Consider the following 19,984-nt stretch of genomic DNA (forward strand, 5'->3'; position numbering starts at 1 on the left):
TGCAGGAGGCCCAGGAAGCCAGATATAAGACTCAATCCTGGGACTCCAGGATCACACCCTGAGCCAAAGGCAGATGCTCAACCGCTGAGCCACCCAGGCGTCCCTTGAAGTCCCCTTCTAATGTATTGCCATCTCTTCCTCTCTTCTTCTCTGTTAATAATTGCTTCATGTGTTATGTACTTTCATGTTGGGTACATAGATAATGATAAAAGTTATATCCATTTGTTGAACTGACCCCTTTATTATTTATAATTTTTTTTAAGGAAAAGCAGGTCATATTGAATTGAGAAACTATAAAAGATTGCTATAGATCTATCAATCAAACTTAGGTTGTTTAGGGCAGCCCGGGTGGCTCAATGGCTTAGTGACACCTTCAGTTCTGGGTGTGGTCCTGAAGACCCGGGATCAAGTCCCATGTCAGGTTCCCTACAGGGAGCCTATTTCTCCCTCTTCCTATGTCTCTGCCTTCTCTCTGTTGTCTCTCATGAATAAATAAAATATTTAAAAATATATATTTTCTTCATATATTCATGTTGTATTGTCCTTAATGTCCATGGAAAATTAGGTATGATGAATCCCACTTAAGGAAGAAGAGCATCTCATATCTTTGATGCAACAATCACTTACATAGTTTCACAAACCCACTAGGAATAAAAAAATTTTCTGAGGAGTTGTGACTATAGAAACACATTAATATTTGCAAAAGTCACAAATCTCATATAGACTCAATGGAAACAAAAACACATTGAAATTATACCCATGCAAAAATCCATCCCTTCTCTCTTTTGAAGCCTAATTGCATATACATGATCTAACTGACTAACTTTATATTAGTTCCTTTTTGATGTGATGTCTGAATAGAGTGACAGATAAACTGCTTTGTACTATGAATTGTGACATTTATTGACATTTTATGTTCAATTAAATACATTTCTAATTATTTTTACCTTTCAAGTTACTTTTCTTCTCTGAACAATGAGGTTTCCTAAGGTGTAACATACTCTCCTCCTTCATTATGTTGCTACACTTTGAACCAAGATTGTGTTTTGGGATACTGAGTAAGGATTGGATTCCAGTTAAAGATTTGGCCACTTTCTTCCCATTTCAATTTTGTTTTTGTATGATAACTATAATATGGAGCAAGTTATGACTTCCAGCTAGAGGTTTGCCACATTCATTCGATTTTGTATCATTTTTCCTCAGTATGAACTCAGTGATGCTGAGTGAGGGTTGAACATCCTGAAACCTTTACCACATTCTTTAGTTATAATATTTCTCTAGTATGAATTCTGTAATGATGAGAGAGGCTTGAGAACTATGAAAGGGCTTGCCAATGTTTATATTTATAATCACTTCCACTATCCATTCTCTGATAAGGAATGAAAGTGTAACATTGCTTAAGGGTCTTGCCACATTCTTTACACATGTATTAGTTACTCTCCAATATGAATGCTCTGATGTAGAGTTAGGGTTCAACAGGTCTTACAAATTCTCTCACTGTCTTATATTTGTAAGAACTGCTCAAGTATGAATCCTGTGATGTCGAATGAAGCTTGATTGATGGATAAAGGCCTTCCCACATTCTTTACATTTATAAGGTTTCTCTCCAGTATGAATTCTCTGATGTCCAATAAGGCTTGAGTGGTGGTTAAAGAATTTGCCACATTCGTTACATTTATAAGGTCTCTCTCCAGTATGAATTTTGTGATGCTGAGTAAGGTTTGATTGCTGATAAAAAGCCTTGCCGCATTGTTTACATTGGTAAGATTTCTCTCCAGTATGAATTCTGAGATGTTGACTAAAGCTTGACTGATGGAGAAAAACCTTGCCACATTCTTTACATTCATAAGGTTTCTCGCCAGTATGAATTTTGTGATGGTGAATAAAGCTTGACCGGTGGCTGTAGGTCCTGCCACATTCTTTACATTTATAAGGTTTCTCTCCAGTATGGATTCTGTGATGTTTACTAAGGTTTAAGTGGTGGTTAAAAGCTTTGCCACATTCCTCACATTTATAAGGTTTCTCTTTAGTATGAATTCTGTGATGTTGAGTAAGGCCTGACTGATGGATAAATGCCTTGCCACATTCTTTACATTCATAAGGTTTCTCCCCAGTATGGATTTTGTAATGTTGAGTAACGTTTGATTTATATATAAAGGCCTGGCCACATTCTTTACATTGGTAAGGTCTCTCTCTAGTATGAAATCTGTGATGTCGAGTAAGGTTTGAGCGCTGGTTGAAGGCCTTGCCACATTCTTTACATTGGTAAGGTTTCTCTCCAGTATGTAATTTGTGATGTCGAATAAGGTTTGGTTGGTGGCTGAAGGTCTTGCCACATTCTTTACATATATAAGGTTTCTCTCCTGTATGAATTCTGTGATGTTGAGTAAGTTTTGATTGACAGATAAAGGCTTTGCCACATTGTTTACATTGATAAGATTTCTCTCCCTTATGAATTGTGTGATGCTGAGTGAGGACTGATTGATGGATAATGGCCTTGCTACATTCCTGACATTTGTAAGGTTTCTCTCTACTACACACTGTCTTATGTATGCGTATTCTTGATGACTGACACAACAGGTTCCCAGGTTTAGTGTATGTGCATGGGTTTTTTCTCCCATGAATTGTCTGGTGATCACCAACACCAGTGGAGTGGTTAAGATCATTTTCACAATCATTGTATTTATAAGGATTCTCTTTCCCATGCATACTGTTATATACAAGGTTGGCTCTTTGATGAAAGACGTCCCCCCATGGATTACATTCAGAATGGGTCTCTGGAGAATGAGTCCTCAGATGTTTATCAACATTTGAGCCTTGATTACATTTTTCCTCAGATTCACTGCCTTGAACAAGTCTGTCTTCACTGAAAACGGTCTGGTAATTTTGTAGGGTTGAGTCCTTGGTGAAGGACCTCTCATACTGAAACCACCTAGCAGTTGCTTCTTCATTTATAAATCTCTGATGTTTAGACATATTTGACTGAAAGGTCAGTCTAATCCTATTTTCCAGATTGTTCAAATTATTATCTTCAGCATGGTAACTTTCCAGATTTTCTACATTATCTTTCCATAAATATGTATCTTTGAGTATTTGATTTGAGCTGTTGCCTACAGAAACACTCTGCTTTATAGAACTAGTGGCCTTAAAAAGAAAGGTTTTACACAATGTTTTATATCCTTCACCAAGTGGGGCAGTGAGATTCTTATTATGGGCAGTAGCCTCAATTTGAATATATCCTTTATGATCATTGTCCCAGTCTATCATTAAGTGTAACTTCTCAAGGACACTATGTTTATATGGACCCACTGACACATTTGGAAATGAAGCTTCTTTGCACAGCTCTGACAGGAAGCTTGGGGTGTCATGTGAAGATACAGCTGAAAAATATTGAATAACAGAAAAGGCAAGTCATTCCACTTACTACTTTCAGAAGAAAATACTGATGACATCTATATACAGCCATCAAATCAGTCAGAGAATATCAGCAAGATGGTTGAGGAGTCCTCAGGACTTCATCCCTCCATGGACACATAAACTTGTACACAACATACTGACCACATAGCTTAACAGTTAATTCCATAGTGTGACACAAACCACTTTCCTGTAGCTCAAGTAATCATGAAAAGTACCATAGGAGCCCAAAATCAGCAGAGGGAAGAAATTTTTTTAAAAACTATTTTACTTATTTGAGAGACAGACAGTTAGAGAGAGAGAGAGAGAGAGAATGAGCAAGGGGAAGGCCAAAGGAGAGGGGCAAGCAGACTCCCTGCTCAGCAAGGAGCATGACACAAGATTTAAACCCAGGACCTCGAGATCATGACCTGAGCTGAACTCAAACACTTAACTGACTGGGCAATCCTGTCACTCTGTGGAAGAAAGGAAACTTAAACATAAAACAGAAATGAATAAAATGGGATTTAGGAAAATATCAACAATACGAGGATTTGGTTTTCAGAAAAAATAAAAATAAAAGTTGATGGACATAGAACTAAAGTAAGAATGAAAGAGGAAACCAACTAAAATAGGAAGAAATGGTATAACCAATACTACAGAAATGAAAATAATTAAAAGAGGCAATGATACATATATATGCCAAGGAATAAATACCATTGAATGGATATAAATACCCAAAAAGGGGGCAGCCCGGTGGCTCAACGGTTCAGTGCCCCCTTTGGCCCAGGGCCTGATCCTGGAGACCCAGGATCCAGTCCCATGTCGGGCTCCCTGCATTGAGCCTGCTTCTCCCTCTGCCTGTTGTCTCTGCCTCTCTCTCTCTCTCTCTCTCTCTCTCTCTCTCTCTCTCTGTTTCTCATGAATAATTAAATAAAATCTTAAAAAAAAAAAAAAAAAGATCTAACTTACCTGGACTCCATCATGAAGCAATTTCTAAAACAATCTCAACTGATCTACGCCTACTAAGTAAATTGACAAAGTAATTTTAAAAAACCTCCGAACAAGGAAAAATCCTATGCCAGATGAATTCACGGGATAATTCATACAAATATATAATGAGAAAGTACTTCAAATATCCTCAAATATTTGCAAGGAGTAAAGAGAAGGGAGAAAATGACAACACTCTCTGGGACACCAGCATTAGCAGGTTATCAAAGCCATAGGAGAAACTACAAGTAAAGAAATCTACAAACTACTATCTGTGAGGAATATTCATGCAAAGTCCACAATGAAATAATGCAAACGGAATCAAAAGCACACTTTACCATTTTACAACATGATCAAGTGAGAATTCTTCCTGGAATTCAATACTATCAATTTGAGACTGCACATTAACAGGAAGAGGATCATAATAACTAACCGGACACTTTGAAGAGATTATACAGAGATTTTACTCCATAGTAAAAGGAAGTAACTACAACAAAGCAAATAAAACCAAGAGTTGGTTATTCTCCTTCCAACCAGAAGCCTACTGTGAAAATGACATAAACTACCAAATTTTGGAAAGTATGTAGATAAGCCAGAAATCCCATGTGCTGCGATGTGTGTGAAAAGTGGTATAAAGATTGTGGGATGGAGTTTCAGTGTCTGTTAAAGCTGAATAAACCTATTTACCAACAATTCACTCCCATACACACACACACACACACACACACACACACAGAGGCAGCAGATATATCTACATTTTTCACACTTAAAGACAAATTATAGATTTTACATGCCAGTAATAGTCATGACAGTCATAGACTGAGAACCATTCACTTGCATATTAATACTAGAACGATGCAGTCAGTTGATATTCACATGATGGAACTGGATCCATCCAACTCTAATGAATGGTGCACAACAACATGCAGTGATACATAAATTTACAGGCAAGAGACAGAAAGGAAAAAAATGCCAATTACAAAAGAGTTCCCATCACCTGATTACATTCACGTAAAGTACAAAAACGAGGACAGGCACCTATTCCTTACGTGTTAAAGGAGTGTTGAGCTTTTGGGAAAATTACTAAGGACCTCAAGGGGAATTTTAGAGGACAAACAAAATAAAGTTTCTTGAGCTCAATGGATTATAGAGATGGGATTCGGTTGTGAAATCCCACTGAACTGTTCACCTACGATCTCCACATGTGACTTTACTTTTAAAAAATGTCCAAGAATAAGAGATGTATATTAAAAGATCAGTGTCAGGGCACCTGGGTGGCTCAGTGGGTTAAGCATCTGCCTTTGGCAGAAGTCATGATCTCAGGGCCCCAGGATCCTTGCTCAGCAGCAGGGAGTCTGCTTCTCCCTCTCCCTCTACTCTGTTCTCTCTCTCTCTCTAATAAATAAAGTCTTTAATCAAACAAACAAACAAACAAATACACAAATAAAAGTGTCATAATGTATGCTGACAAGTTGAAATTAAAGTTAGGAAGGAACTTCCCACTGTGACTAAATTTTCATGGCATGCATGAATTTATAGCTAAAGCAATATGGTACTGAGTATACAATATTCACAAAAAAAGAAGGAAATATAGAATTATTTTCTTAAAATTCATATAGGAAAACACAAAAAAATTAAGCGGATAGAGTGTAAAGTAAAAACACGGTAATTCCAAACCCCAACATCTCCATTAGAATATTAAACATATATAAACTAAATGTTCCTGGTAACACTAAACTTTGCTTGAATATATTCCGTTGGAATTTTCCTAGAGTTGTAACTGAAACGTGAGGATGAAATTGGAAAAAAACTAAACAAAAAACAAAACCGTGTGTGATAACCAATTAAACAAGCTGCATGGCAAAAATAAATATGATGTCGAATAATTTTTAACACTGAAGGAGTCTGTCACTCTTCTTCATAATGTTGTTAAGTATCTAAATGTACTCCATTCTATCTCATCAATAACACATAATCAGTGTGTGCATATTTATATACACATATAAACATATACACACATACATACACGTATGTAGCAAGACATTCATTGTTACCTCACGAGATATAAAAGTATTCATCACAGAGGGTTGACATCATAAAGATGGTGACATAGGTAGATCCCACTTCTGTACTTCTCATAATAAGCTCAACTAGCAACTATACACATAAGACATCACTGGGCAATTCTCAGGACTCAGGGGTGATGCTGAACACCCCCTGGACTACAAAGATCAATAGGGACAGCATCAGAAGGTTAAGTGGAGTCGTTTCCCTATGACCACAGTACACTTCTCCATGGGCCAGCACAGTGCCCCACCGTGGGGGACCACCTAGAACTAGGGTTCTTCTCCCAAGAAGAAAAGAGCCCAGAGTAGGTCAATGACACCATGGGCATTGTGCCTTGGGGAGGATGGCTTTTCCTGAATGAGTCATTATCCTTCAGTGGAACCACTTTAAAATGTGAGTATAACATGATACCCAACTTTATTTTATCAGTTTTGACAACTGATAAAAATCCTCTTTCCACTCAGATCAGGAAGGGTGTTAAGGACTGCATGGGCTGTGAAACCACATAGGGATATCAAGACTAAAAACTGGGTGGGCCATTTGAAGCATCCATGACTGGTGACCTGCTCCTAAGATATGCAGTGCTTTGCACACAGTCAAGAACACAGGACTAGATTGATCATGGGGCTGAGTGGAAGTGAGGGAGGGAGGTTGTGCCAGCCGTGGGTCACCATCCCTGGAATGTCAAATAGTGAAGCAGATCTATGTGGGGGTTATATACCTGGGATATCAGTGTTTCTTCTTCTGCCTATTAGTATCCAAAAGCCTTCTTCATCATCAACATCGACTCTGCCAGATGACACCTTAAACCTATGCCCAAAATGTTTAATCATCCGTATCCTCTCTCCACCCACTCCCACATCTGCACCTGGAAAGGTATAGTTATCTATGTCACCCAATAGCAGCTAGGTCTGAGGACCACCAGGGAATTCATTAACTCATGTGGAATGGATCTGACTGCCTTGAATCCCAGAAAATCACCACATTCCTCAAGTCCCCATCTCTGTCATTTTATTCATCACTAGAAGCTACTTAAGACATTGCAGTGACCAAAGAGAGCTCCCGACCAGAACTTCCCCACCTTTCAAGAGTTGTCCAGGATCACCTGGTTGGTATGGTCGTCTGGGCATCTGCCTTGATCCCAGAATCATGGGATCGAGCCCCACACTGAGCTCCCCACTCATTGAGGAGTCTGCTTCTCCTTCTCCCTCTGCCCCTCCCCCGACTCCTGCAAGCTCTTGCATGCTCTCTCTGTGTCCCTTTCTCATATAAATGAAATCCCTTGGGAAGCCCGGGTGGCTCAGCGGTTTGGCGCCGCCTTCGGCCCAGGGCCTGATCCTGGAGACCTGGGTCCGAGTCTCCCTGCATGGAGCCTGCTTCTCCCTCTGCCTGTGTCTCTGCCTCTCTCTGTGTCTCTCATGAATAAATAAATAAAACCTTGAAAAAAAAAATAAATGAAATCCCTTAAATTGTTCATACTTGCTTTCACTAAGCCTTCTCTCCCTCTCGAAGGATACCGTTAGAATGTCTTATCTGTCCTCACAACTCTTGGTACCAAATGCCTGAAGTAGTCCTGTGGCCCACTGATGTGCTTCCCGGTCTACCAAGGAAGTGGTGACAGCATAGTATTTAAATCTCAGATATGGCCTCAAATGATCCAGTTACCAACCATTTCCGACTCAATTAAAAAAAGTAAAGCTCCTCCTAAGAACCTACAACAGCCTGTGTGGCTTATGTGGGAGGGAGAGAGCAGTGACAATGGGGTCTCCATAACATACAAAAGGAGGACAGCTGTGATGCCACACACTATAAAGGAGAGGAAGACATGGAAAAACTGGGAATGATTTGGAAACAAAACAAGTAAAATTTGTCTTTCTAAATTTACAGTCAGTAGTGCAGACTTGGACAGGCAGTCTCTCCCCCCCATGAAGAATTCATGTCGGTTCTTTAGCCTAGATATTTTTCATCTCGCCTTGGGCTGCATCATCACTCCCAATAAAATACTGTCTTCTTATGTTTAGAACATCTACCACACCCCGAGCATTGTCCCAACTTGGTCTCTTCAAATGAATGTTAAAACATCCCATGACTCATGAAGTCTCCACGTTTTCACCTAAATCAAACTGTTATACGAAAGTGACTAACTTGGATGATGTCACTTCCAAGAAGGGAAAAGAATAGTAAGTAAAGAAATCGCACTTAGCGTTCTTCTCCAATTAAGAAGGAAGAAATGAAATGTAGCAATTAAACTACATGGAATTGAATATGCTCAGTGAGAAATTACTCCCACATTCGGATGAATTTTTGAACACCATGTCATTTCATGCAAACCATTCTTAAAATCCCTAAGACATACAAGCAACAGTTCCTGAACATTCAAAACAAGGAAAACAGAGTAGATCCTAAATGAGTAATAGGTAAGTAGATGAGACACAATTTGCCCGGAGAGATTTTCAAACCAAGGCATACGAAATTTAGGAGAAATAAATTCAACGCAACGTATAGAAAATTATTCCCATCAGGAATCTAGTAAACATTTTTGTTTACTAGGAAATCGTGAAGTTTGAAAATAACCTTCTTTGCCCCAATATTCCCTTTCCTTCTGGAGATATAGGTATACCCACACATATACACACAGGTACTTCTTCCTAGTTACTCTACTATTCTGAAATATATCTTGGGATGCCCGGGGGGGCGGGGGTTAGTGGTTCAACATCTGCCTTCGACTCAGGGCATGAGCCCAGATTTGCGGGATCGAGTCCCACATCGTGCTTCCTGAGGAGCCTGCTTCTCCTTCTGCCTATGTCTCTGCTTCTGCCTGTCTCTCTGCCTCTCGTGAATAATTTAAAAAAATCTTAAAAAGAAAAAAAAAGAAAAAAGATATATCTTTAGCTTTTTTTTAAACGTTTTTTAAAAAGATTTTATTTATTTATTCATGAGAGACACAGAGAGAGAGAGAGAGAGAGAGAGACAGAGAGAGAGGCAGAGACATAGGCTCCATGCAGGGAGCCCAATGTGGGACTCGATCCCGGGTCTCCAGGATCAGGCCTTGGGCTGAAGGCAGCGCTAAACCGCTGAGCCGCCTGGGCTGCCCATATCTTTAACTTAATATAACACTTTGCATTCTGTGGATACCAAACCCATAAATGTTGTCTTCTCTATGCTCACCAAAACAACACAAACAAAGAAAAATAGCGACAAAAAAACAAAAAAACAAAAAAAGGATTCTTTATTTATTTACACAGGCAGAGGGAGAAGCAGGCTCCATGCACCAGGAGCCCGACGTGGGATTCAATCCCGGGTCTCCAGGATCACGCCCTGGGCCAAAGGCATGCGCTAAACCGCTGCGCCACCCAGGGATCCCCCTCTTTATTTATTTTAAAGAGAGAATGAGTGACCACGAGATGCGTAGAAAAGGATGGAATCCCCAACACACTCCACCCCATGAGGAGACTATGGTGATGATGCCTGAGATGATGACCGGAGCTTAAACCAAGAATCAGATGCTTGGGATACCTGGGTGGCGCAGCGGTTTGGCGCCTGCCTTTGGCCCAGGGCACGATCCTGGAGACCCGGGATTGAATCCCACATCGGGCTCCGGGTGCATGGAGCCTGCTTCTCCCTCTGCTTGTGTCTCTGCCTCTCTCTCTCTCTCTCTGTGACTATCATGAATAAATAAATAAAATCTTAAAAAAAAAAAAAAAAAGAATCAGATGCTTAATTCACTGAGCCACCCGGGTGCTCCTTGGTAAAACTATTTAAAATTCAGGATGTTTCTTTATCTTATGTTCCTTATATCTTAAAAATTATTTTATCCATTTATTTGTCTTCTTTTTTCAAGATTTTATTTATATTTATTTTTGAGAGACACACACAAAGAGAAGAGAGAGAGAAAGAGAGAGGCAGAGACACAGGAAGAGGGAGAAGCAGACTCCATGCAGGGAGCCCAACGTGGGAGTCAATCCCAGGTCTTCAAATCAGGCCCCGAGCCAAACGTGGTGATAAACTGCTGAGCCACCCGGGCTGCCCTCCATTTATTTTTTTAAGCTTATCTATCTATCTATCTATCTATCTATCTATCTATCTATCTATTCATTCATGAGAGACACACAGAGAGAGGCAGAGACATGGGCAGAGGGAGAAGCAGGCTCCCCGCAGGGAGCCCGATGTGGGTCTCCATCCTGGAACTCAGGGATCATGCCCTGAGCTGAAGGCAGATGCTTAACCGTTGAACCACCCAGGCATCCCTATCCATTTATTTAGAGAGAAAGAACATGTGGGAGATTAGCAGGGAGGGCCAGAGGGAGAGGGACAGAAAGATCCCCAGCTGACAGGGCTGAGCACTGAGCCCAATATGGAGCTCCATCCCAACTTCCCAGATCATGACCTGAGTTGAACTGAAGAGACAGATGCTTAAGCAACTCAGCCACCCAGGCACCCTTCTCTTACTTTAATGTAAATGATGACTCTCTGAACACTTACTTCATCATGATTTAGGTCACTCTTCCTCATGACCCACAAACAGCATCTCCATGTGGACTTTCTTCATAAATTGTAAACCATAGTCTCCTTCATCGTCTATGCAAAGTAGGCATGAATGAATTCCCCACCAAATAAGAGCCCCTCATGTCTGTGAGACAGCCACAATCAAATCACCTTGAATGCACCCACGCAATAAAGGCACAACACGAGATGACTGAAGAGTCAAATCAATACTATTTGCCATGCAAAAACTCTCAAATATGGCCAAAAGAAAATAAGACACACTAATACCCCTCCCCAGACATCCATCCTCTCTCGATCCTTTCAGGCATATTAGCAAGTGCAGCTGACCTTTGAATAAGTGGGTTTGAACAGTATGGGTCCACTTACACGTAAGTTTTCTTGATACGTACTTCTTGAAGTACTGTAAACATGTTTTCTGTTCATTATGATTTCCTTAACATTTTCTTTTCTCAAGCTTACATTATTATAACAATGCCATAATAGGGATACCTGGGTGGCTCAGCGGTTGAGCCTCTGCCTTTAGCTCAGAGTGTGATCCCGGGTCCAGGAATCGAGTCCCACATCGGGCTCCCTGCAAGGAGCCTGGAGCCTGCTTCCTTCTCTATCAATGTCTCTGCCTCTCTCTCTGGGTCTCTCATGAATAAATAAATAAAATATTAAAAAAAAAAAGCAATGCCAGATATAGTACAGAAAACATACTAAGAATGGGATATTGACTGTTCCTGTTCTGGAAGGCTTCTTGTCAACAATAGGCTATTTCCATGGATAAACAGGTATGGTTTTATATATGGGGAGTCAAAAGTGACGAGCAGATTTTCAACGGTGAAAGAGTTGACACCCCTAATACCTGCATTGTCCAAAGCTAAAATGTAATTAAGTGTTTGAACTTTGGATTTTACTCCATAATAAATATCCTAATTTAGAATCATGTGTGAAATAGACTGATCTTTTGCTTTCTACAGTGAATTCTTTGATTGATTGATTTAAAGATTTTATTTATTTATTCATGAGACACACAGAGAGAGACAGAGACACAGGCAGAGGGAGAGGCAGGCTCCATACAGGGAGCCCTACATGGGACTGGATCCCGAGACTCTAGGATCATGCCCCTGGGCCCAAAGCAGGCGCCAAACCGCTGAGCCATCCAGGAATCCCCTCTTATTTATTTTAGATTTCACATTCCCATTACATAGTTTGACAATTATTTACATCTTCAATATTCCATCCTTCATGAAGGCTTCCTTCTTCTGAAGTGTGTATTAAGAACAAAGGTTTTTCATCATTCATTACATTTCTAGGGTTTCTATCCAGTATGCTTTCTCCTGTATTGAGTAAGAGTTTGTTCCCTGTGAAGACTTTGCCAACATTCTTGACATTTGTACAGTATCTCCACAGGATGTATTATCTCATGTCGAATAGTTTTCATTATGTATTAAATGTTTTGCCACATTCTTTTTTTTTGTTTTGTTTTGTTTTGTTTTGTTTTGCCACATTCTTTACACTTGTAGGGTTCCTGTCATTAGGCACTGTCTGATGTTCAGAAAGTTGTAGCTTCTGAACAAAGCTTAAAGGCTTTGCGCATTTTTTTTTACATTGGTCAGCCTTCTCACCAGCATGTATTACCTTATGATGGTAAGTTTTGAGTAGTGCTTAAAGGCTTTGCCACAATGTTTACATTTGTAAGATTTCTTCCCATTATGAAATCTCTGCTGTTGACTGAGTTTTGAAGACCAGTTTAAAGGTTTGCCAGAGTTACTACATTTGTAAGTCTTCTCTCCAGTGAGGACACAAGGATGTAAAATAAGATTTGAGCTTTCATAAAAGACTTTCCCACATGTATTACTGTAGACTAGTTATCTGGAAACTGAGTTTCCTGACCCTTGATTATTGTTTCTCCCCAATATATTCCACTGATAACGTTCTGTCTCGAGTATAAACACCTCAGTGATTATGGAAGATAGAAAGGCTTTTAGTGAGGACTCTAAGTGTATAACACATAAAGATAAAAAACGTGGGACACCTGGGTGGCTCAGCGGTTGAGCGCTTGCTTCTGCCCAGGGCGTGATCCTGGGGTCCCGGGATCAAGTACCACAACAGGCTCCCTACATGGAACGTGCTTCTTTCTCTGCCTGTGTCTCTGCCTCTCTCTGTCTCTCTGTCTCATGAATAAATAAAATCTTAAAAAAAAAAAAGATAAATAACTTGCTCCAAATTATGTATTATGTGATAACTATTAAACAGTGATGTCTGAATAAAGACCCCCCTCCCCCGTGTTTATCTAAATTAAAGACATTGAAAAAGGATTGATTATGTATTGGTGGAAGAATAATGAACCCTCTGAAAAAGACTTCCCAAATCAGTCACATTTAGAATTTTTTAAAAGATTTTACTTATTCACAAGAGACAGACAGAGAGAGGCAGAGACATAGGCAGAGAGAGAAGCAGGCTCCTCACAGGGAGCCCGATGCGGGACCGGGCCCCGGACTCTGGGATCATGCCCTGAGCCAAAGGAGACTCAACCGCTGAGCCACCCAGGCGTCCCACATTTAGAATTCTTAGCTTTCTTTCTCCATGTCTAACTTTCAGACATGTCTCAGTGAATGATTGATCCAATCTTATATTTCAAATGGTTTGTATGTTATTTTCAGGATGGACTAGAGGGGGTTTCCAGAATTTGCAAATGTCCTTTCAGAGAACAGGTATGCATGAAAATGGAATTTGGCCCTCGGGTTCAAAGATACCGTTCTGCCAATGTGACTCACGTAAGGTGGGGTTTCCCCCCTAAAGTTTTATATCCTTGACCTCTTCTGGTAGTTGAGATTTCATTACGGGTGATTTTCCTAGTTTGGTTATATCCATCGAAACATCCTTCCTGCTTTTCCCCCCATCCCTTTCCCAGACATTCATTAATTATAAATACTCAGGGCCACAGCTTTTGGATCTTCCTATATAACAATCTTCTTTGCCTGTCTTTGCTAACAAGCCTAGGGTGTTATGGAAAGACACAACTAAAAGATACAAAATAAGTTTTTCCACTTACTAAGCTCACATGCATGTACATTAAAATGCTAATTTGCAAAAGTAATACCTATCATAGGACATCAGCAACTGAGGAATTGGAAACACTTAGGGCTTTGCTCCACCATGGAGACAAAAAAGGACCAAATTACCTTTTAGAATGCTCCAGAAGCCAATGAGGAGAGCACAGCATCCCCAGGCAAGTACAAATGAAGAAAGGCCATATCAGAGAGACAAAGGAAGTTTTTGACACTTGCTCCTTGCAGCTAGCTGCTCAACCTGTCACTCCATGGCAACATTGTGAGAAAACTCTTACAAAACAGTGGCCTGTATGTTCAATGATCTGGCTCCATTATAGCTGCCCGAGGAACTTGCTTCTGTCATGCATGACATGGAAAAAAGAGAGAGTGAGAACACCCTCTGGAAGCAGTGTGGTAGCTGCTCAGACAAAAGGCGGGCATTTGTTCAAACAATGGAGAGATAATAGGGCTGAAGGGAAAGAGCCAGGAAGATATCATGAGCTATAAAGCAGTAACTGCCCTTTTGTAACGTGTAAATAACAAAAACTCAGACATGACAAATGCCCAGCATATGTGTGACAGGTGCCAGGATTACTATTATGTGTGTTCTCTAAAAAGAAAGTACATAATCCTGGGCCCAGAAGCTGCTTTTCTATTTCTTTTTCTTTTTTCTGTTTTCATAATTCACAAATGTCAACAGAAGATCACATGACACAAAGAAACAGAAAAATGTCAGGCAGCTGGGTGGCTCAGTGGTTTAGCGCCACCTTCAGCCCCGGGGCATGATCTTGGAGACCCAGGATCGAGTCCCACGTCGGGCTCCCTGTGTGGAGCCTGCTTCTCCCTCGGCCTATGTCTCTGCCTCTCTCATGAATAAATAAATAAAATCTTAAAAAAAAAAAAAGAAAAGACAAATGTGTTCTAGTCACAGGAACAAAATATATACCCCAAACTGACCCTAGATTAATGAGGAACTATTAATTGGATAACAGAGAATTAACTATGAAGAGAAAACAGGTATGTGACTAAATGATCTCAGAAAACTTGGGATCCCTGGGTGGCGCAGCGGTTTGGCGCCTGCCTTTGGCCCAGGGCGCAATCCTGGAGACCCGGGATCGAGTCCCACGTCGGGCTCCCGGTGCATGGAGCCTGCTTCTCCCTCTGCCTGTGTCTCTGCCTCTCTCTCTCTCTCTCCTGTGTGTGTGTGTGACTATCATGAATAAATAAATAAAATCTTTAAAGAAAAAAGAAAAAAGAAAACTGTGTGACCAAAATGGAAACAAAAGAGACAAAGTATAACTATCAACCAACCAGGATTGGGAGCCGAAGAGTACAATCACTGAACTGAAAAATACAGTAAGGAGGGATGCCTGGGTGGCTCCCCAGTTGAGCTTCTGCCTTTCGCTCAGGTCATGATACTGAGGTCCAGGATCGAGTGGCACAGTTGGCTCCCTACAAGGAGCTTGCTTCTACCTCTGCCTGTGTCTCTGCCTCTCTCTGTGTCTCTCATGAATAAATAAATAAATACAACCTTAAAAAAAAATACACTGGGCACCCCAGGTGGCTCAGCGGTTTATGCCGCCTTCCACCCAGGGCATAATCCTGGGGACCCTGGATCCAGTCCCATGTCTGCCTTCCTGCATGGAGCCTGCTTCTCCCTCTGCCTGTGTCTGCCTCTCTCTCTCTCTCTCTCTCCAAAAAAAAAATAAAATCTTTAAAAAATATAAATAAATAAATAAATAAATAAATAAATAAATAAATAAATGCACTAAAGAGTGAGCAACACACTTGCTCAAGCAGAAGAATGAATCGGGCTCTCCAAAGACCCTGTTGTTTTTTTTTAAAGATTTTATTCACTTATTCATGAGAGACACAGAGAAAGAGAGAGAGGCAGAGACACAGGCAGGGGGAAAAACAGGATCCATGCAGGGAGCATGACATGGGACACGATCCGGGGACTCCAGGATCACACCCCTGGCCACAGGCAGGCGCTAAACCACTGAGCCCCCAGGGATCCCCAAGACCCTTTGTTTTAAATCACCTACTACGAAGACCAAAGAAAAATGTGGAAAACGACATGGCCTGGGGATCCATGGGACTCCAACAAGTGGGATGATACGAACATTAAGGGGACCCCATAAGGAGAGGAGTGAAAGGGGGCAGAGAGTTTACATGAAGAGCTAAAGGCTTCTACTTCACACATATGTGGAAAGAGGCAAATTCAATAATCTCAGTAAAAAAGTAGAATAAATGTCAAGACAGAAACACAGTGACACATTACAATTAATCTATCAGAGATGCCCGGGGGGCTTAGCGGTTGAACGTCTGCCTTTGGCTCAGGGCATGATCCCAGGTCCGGGGAAGGAGTCCCACTCTGGGCTCACTGCAAGGAGCCGGCTTCTCCCTCTGTCTATGTCTCTGCTTCTCTGTGTGTCTCTCATGAATAAATAAATAGAATCTTTAATATATATGCATATACATATGTGTGTATATATATAAAACTCATCCATCAAAAATCAGAAGTGAAAAGAGAATTTTAAACCAACATGACAACATCTACTCATCTTCTACAAGGGAGCCTCTATAGTATACTACTGAAATTTTCAGTAGACGTTACAACATAAAACTCTGCTCATGTGAATATTTAAAAGGGCACCTGGGTAGCTCAGTCAGTTACCCATCCACCTTCAACTCGGGTAACGATCCCAGCATCCTGGGATAGAACCCCATGTCATGCTCCCTGCTCAGCAGGGAGTCTGCTTCTCTGTCTCCCTCTCCCTGTCCCTCTCCCTCTCCATCTGCTTGTGGGCTCTCTTTCAAATAAACAAGTAAAATATTTTTTTAAATAGCATAAAATTAGAAATCTACATACTAAACTGAATTACAGTATGGGATGCCTGGGGGGCTCAATGGTTGAGCATCTGCCTTTGGTCAGGCTGTGATCCCCGGGTCCAGGAATGGAGTCCCACATCGGGCTCTCCACAAGGAGCCTGGTTCACCCTCTGCCTACATCTCTGCCTCTCTCTCTCTCTCTCTCTCTCTGTGTCTCTTATGAATAAGTAAACAAATAAATAGGGCAGCCCAGGTGGCTCAGCGATTTGGCGTCGCCTTCAGCCCAGAGCACAATCCTGGAAACCTGGGATCGAATTCCCACGTCCGGCTCCCTGCATGGAGCCTGCTTCTCCCTCTGCCTCTCTGTGTGTCTCATAAATAAATAAAATCTTTAAAATAAAAAATAAAAATAAAAATAAAAATAAAAATAAATAAATAAAACTTAAAAAATAAATCTTTTAAAAAAAGAATTATTCGAAGTACAATTATTCTATACGCAAAACATTTTTTCAATATGGGAATTTTACTATCTACTTCACTTCTTATAAAGCACATACATGCCCATGTCATATCAGAACTTTTGATCTAGGGGTATCCCTGGGTGGCACAGCGGTTTAGCGCCTGCCTTTGGCCAAGGGTACCATCCTGGAGACCCAGGATCGAATCCCACGTTGGGCTCCCGGTGCATGGAGCCTGCTTCTCCCTCTGCCTGTGTCTCTGCCTCTCTCTCTCTCTCTCTCTCTCTCTCTGTGACTATCATAAATTTTTTTTTTTTTTTAAGATTTTTTATTTATTTATGAGAATGCACAGAGAGGAGAGAGAGAGAGGCAGAGACGCAGGCAGAGGGAGAAGCAGGCTCCATGCACCGGGAGCCCGATGTGGGATTCGATCCCGGGTCTCCAGGATCGCGCCCTGGGCCAAAGGCAGGCGCCAAACCGCTGCGCCACCCAGGGATCCCTGTGACTATCATAAATTAAAAAAAAAAAAGAACTTTTGATCTAGGGATGCCTGGGTGGCTCAGCGGTTGAGCCCCTGCCTTCAGCTCGGGGCATGATCTTGGAGTCCCGGGATCGAGTCTGACATCGGGCTCCCTGCATGGAGCCTGCTTCTCTCTCCCTATGTCTCTGACTCTCTCTCTCTGTCTGTGTCTCTCATGAATAAATGAAAACAACCTTAAAAAAATAAAAAATAAAGTGCTAGCAAATAAAGGTAGAATAAATAATGTAACTGGCCAAGAACTAGTATGCAAATCTTAAATAATTCAGGCAAGGATCATCAAGGGACTTTATCTGATGAAATCACTGAGTTTCTAATTTTGTATAATTAAGATTAAAGCCTCCACAACAGTGGAATGCCTAAGTCAGAAATCATGGGATGTCTGTCTCTAATGTTCCTGGGATTTCTGCACCAAAACCCGTATGGCCACCACAACTCTGGCACACTTCCCACACGAGGCAAAACAGAACTTAGAAAAGAGTTAGCATCAAGTTCTTCAGAAACAGGGAGATTTCCCCAAGGTCCTCAAAATGATGGAGAAACTCTCAGATTATGGAGGCCCTCCCTATGGATCTGATGGACCATAACTGGACCTGAAGGAGAATCCTTAAGGGAATAAAAGAGCATGATAATGTTGCATAATAGATGTCCCTTTGGAAGAGACAGAGAAATAAAACTGGGCTTCCCCAACTGACTTTGATTCAAGGAGAGCTACTGGAACCGCACTTTAGGGTCTATCGTCCTCCTTTAGATTTGGACCTCAACTTCTGTCATCTGCTTCACATATTCCCACCTACCTGGATGGATGGCTACTGTCTTCTTTGTCTTCAGATCCCAAGGTTCCTTCCTTTGCTCCAAAAAGGAGACCAAATCTGGCTTTGATACAATTAGACCTGTTTATTAAAAAAGAGAATAGAAGTATTGCTGGAGATCCTTTGAATCCACTATTATGCTCAATAGAGAAGAGAGGCCATTGTAAAATAACAGAAGATGATTTCCAAACACTGTTGACCAACAGCCACTTTAGAACAGGTAGGGTATCAAATATTCATATCCTGACTTCGACTTCCAAGTACTACTGATATAATAATAATGAGTAAAAATTGGAGTTTAAATGTGGGCAATAAGGGCAGCCCGTGTGGCTCAGCGGTTTAGCGCCGCCTTTAGCCCAGGGTGTGATCCTGGAGACCTGGGATCGAGTCCCACGTTGGGCTCCCTGCATGGAGCCTGCCTCTCCCTCTGCCTGTGTGAGTCTCTGCCTCTCTCTCTCTCTCTCTCTCTCTCTCTCTGTGTGTGTGTGTGTCTCTAATAAATAAAAATCTTTAAAAAAAAGTGGGCAATACCATTTTATGCTGCTCAATGTTTAGAATTGCCACTAATCTACAGAAATGATGTTACCTTAAGGAAGGGGAAGCTAAAGCTGAAAAGCAAATATCATTAAGATTTTTCTCTAAACCTACAACCCCAGGTCGCCCGGGTGGCTCGCGGTTGATCTGCTTGATCATCTGCCTTTGGCTCAGGGTGTGGTCCCGGAGTCCCGGGATCAAGTTCCACGTCGAGATCCTTGCAGGGAGCCTGCTTCTTCCTCTGCTCACCCCCCCGCCTCTCATGAATAAATAAAAATTAAAAAAAAAATAAATCTAAAAACCCCAACTTATGTTCCTTACTGCATGGACTGGATTCCAGTCATGCAATGAGGAATCACCCAAGAGACAGTCTTCAAAGGAAGGAACGAAACCTTGAGTTGGTTTGGGAAATTTCAAAGTCGTTATTCTCACCCACGAAGAGGAGGTGTCCATAGTTCTCTAACATCACATCTCTGTATAATTCCCGCTGAGTATGGTTCAGACATCTCCACTCCTCCGGAGAGAATTCTACGGCCACATCCCTGAATGTCAGCAGTCCCTGCAATAAATCCCACAATTACCAAATGGCCATTGACAAGAGTTCACAACGTACCTAAGATGAAAGAGGGAGTTAGTGTCACCAGCTAGAACCCATGATCTGACCCTTTCTGCTTACCTGCTTATCAATGCCAACCCTAGTCTCTCACATTTTACTTAACCTCTTCTTTCCACCTTATCCTTTACTGAGGCCAAACACCTTAAGGGCAGTCTCCAGTGGTGAAACAGAAACTATCCAATGAAGAAGGGGAATGACTG

General features: G+C 41.3%; 2 protein-coding genes across 3 annotated transcripts in view; one reads left to right on the forward strand and one right to left on the reverse strand.

Moving 5' to 3' along the window:
* Positions 1 to 770: 770 nt before the first annotated feature.
* Positions 771 to 19,918, reverse strand: LOC119871023 (putative protein ZNF720). The gene is made up of 3 exons (XM_038527912.1): positions 19,601 to 19,918; positions 18,620 to 18,715; positions 771 to 3,380 (listed from the first exon to the last, which is right to left on the reverse strand). Exons 1-3 carry the CDS (start codon positions 19,632 to 19,634, stop codon positions 1,522 to 1,524), a joined length of 1,989 nt encoding a protein of 662 aa, XP_038383840.1. The 5' UTR covers positions 19,635 to 19,918; the 3' UTR covers positions 771 to 1,521.
* Positions 6,470 to 19,984, forward strand: part of LOC119870914 (zinc finger protein 420-like) — a 45,256-nt gene continuing 31,741 nt past the window's right edge. The window contains exons 1-3 of one of the 2 annotated variants that reach the window (XM_038527904.1): positions 6,470 to 6,843; positions 7,206 to 7,326; positions 8,472 to 8,630. The gene's annotated coding sequence lies outside the window, so the exon portion shown is untranslated. Of the gene's footprint in view, positions 6,844 to 7,205; positions 7,327 to 7,475; positions 7,724 to 8,471; positions 8,631 to 19,984 lie in introns of those variants that run through there. The other variant, XR_005354473.1, reaches the window with a different exon arrangement.

This window comes from Canis lupus, chromosome 1 (genome assembly GCF_011100685.1).
Source record: "Canis lupus familiaris isolate Mischka breed German Shepherd chromosome 1, alternate assembly UU_Cfam_GSD_1.0, whole genome shotgun sequence".
Lineage (NCBI taxonomy): Eukaryota > Metazoa > Chordata > Mammalia > Carnivora > Canidae > Canis > Canis lupus.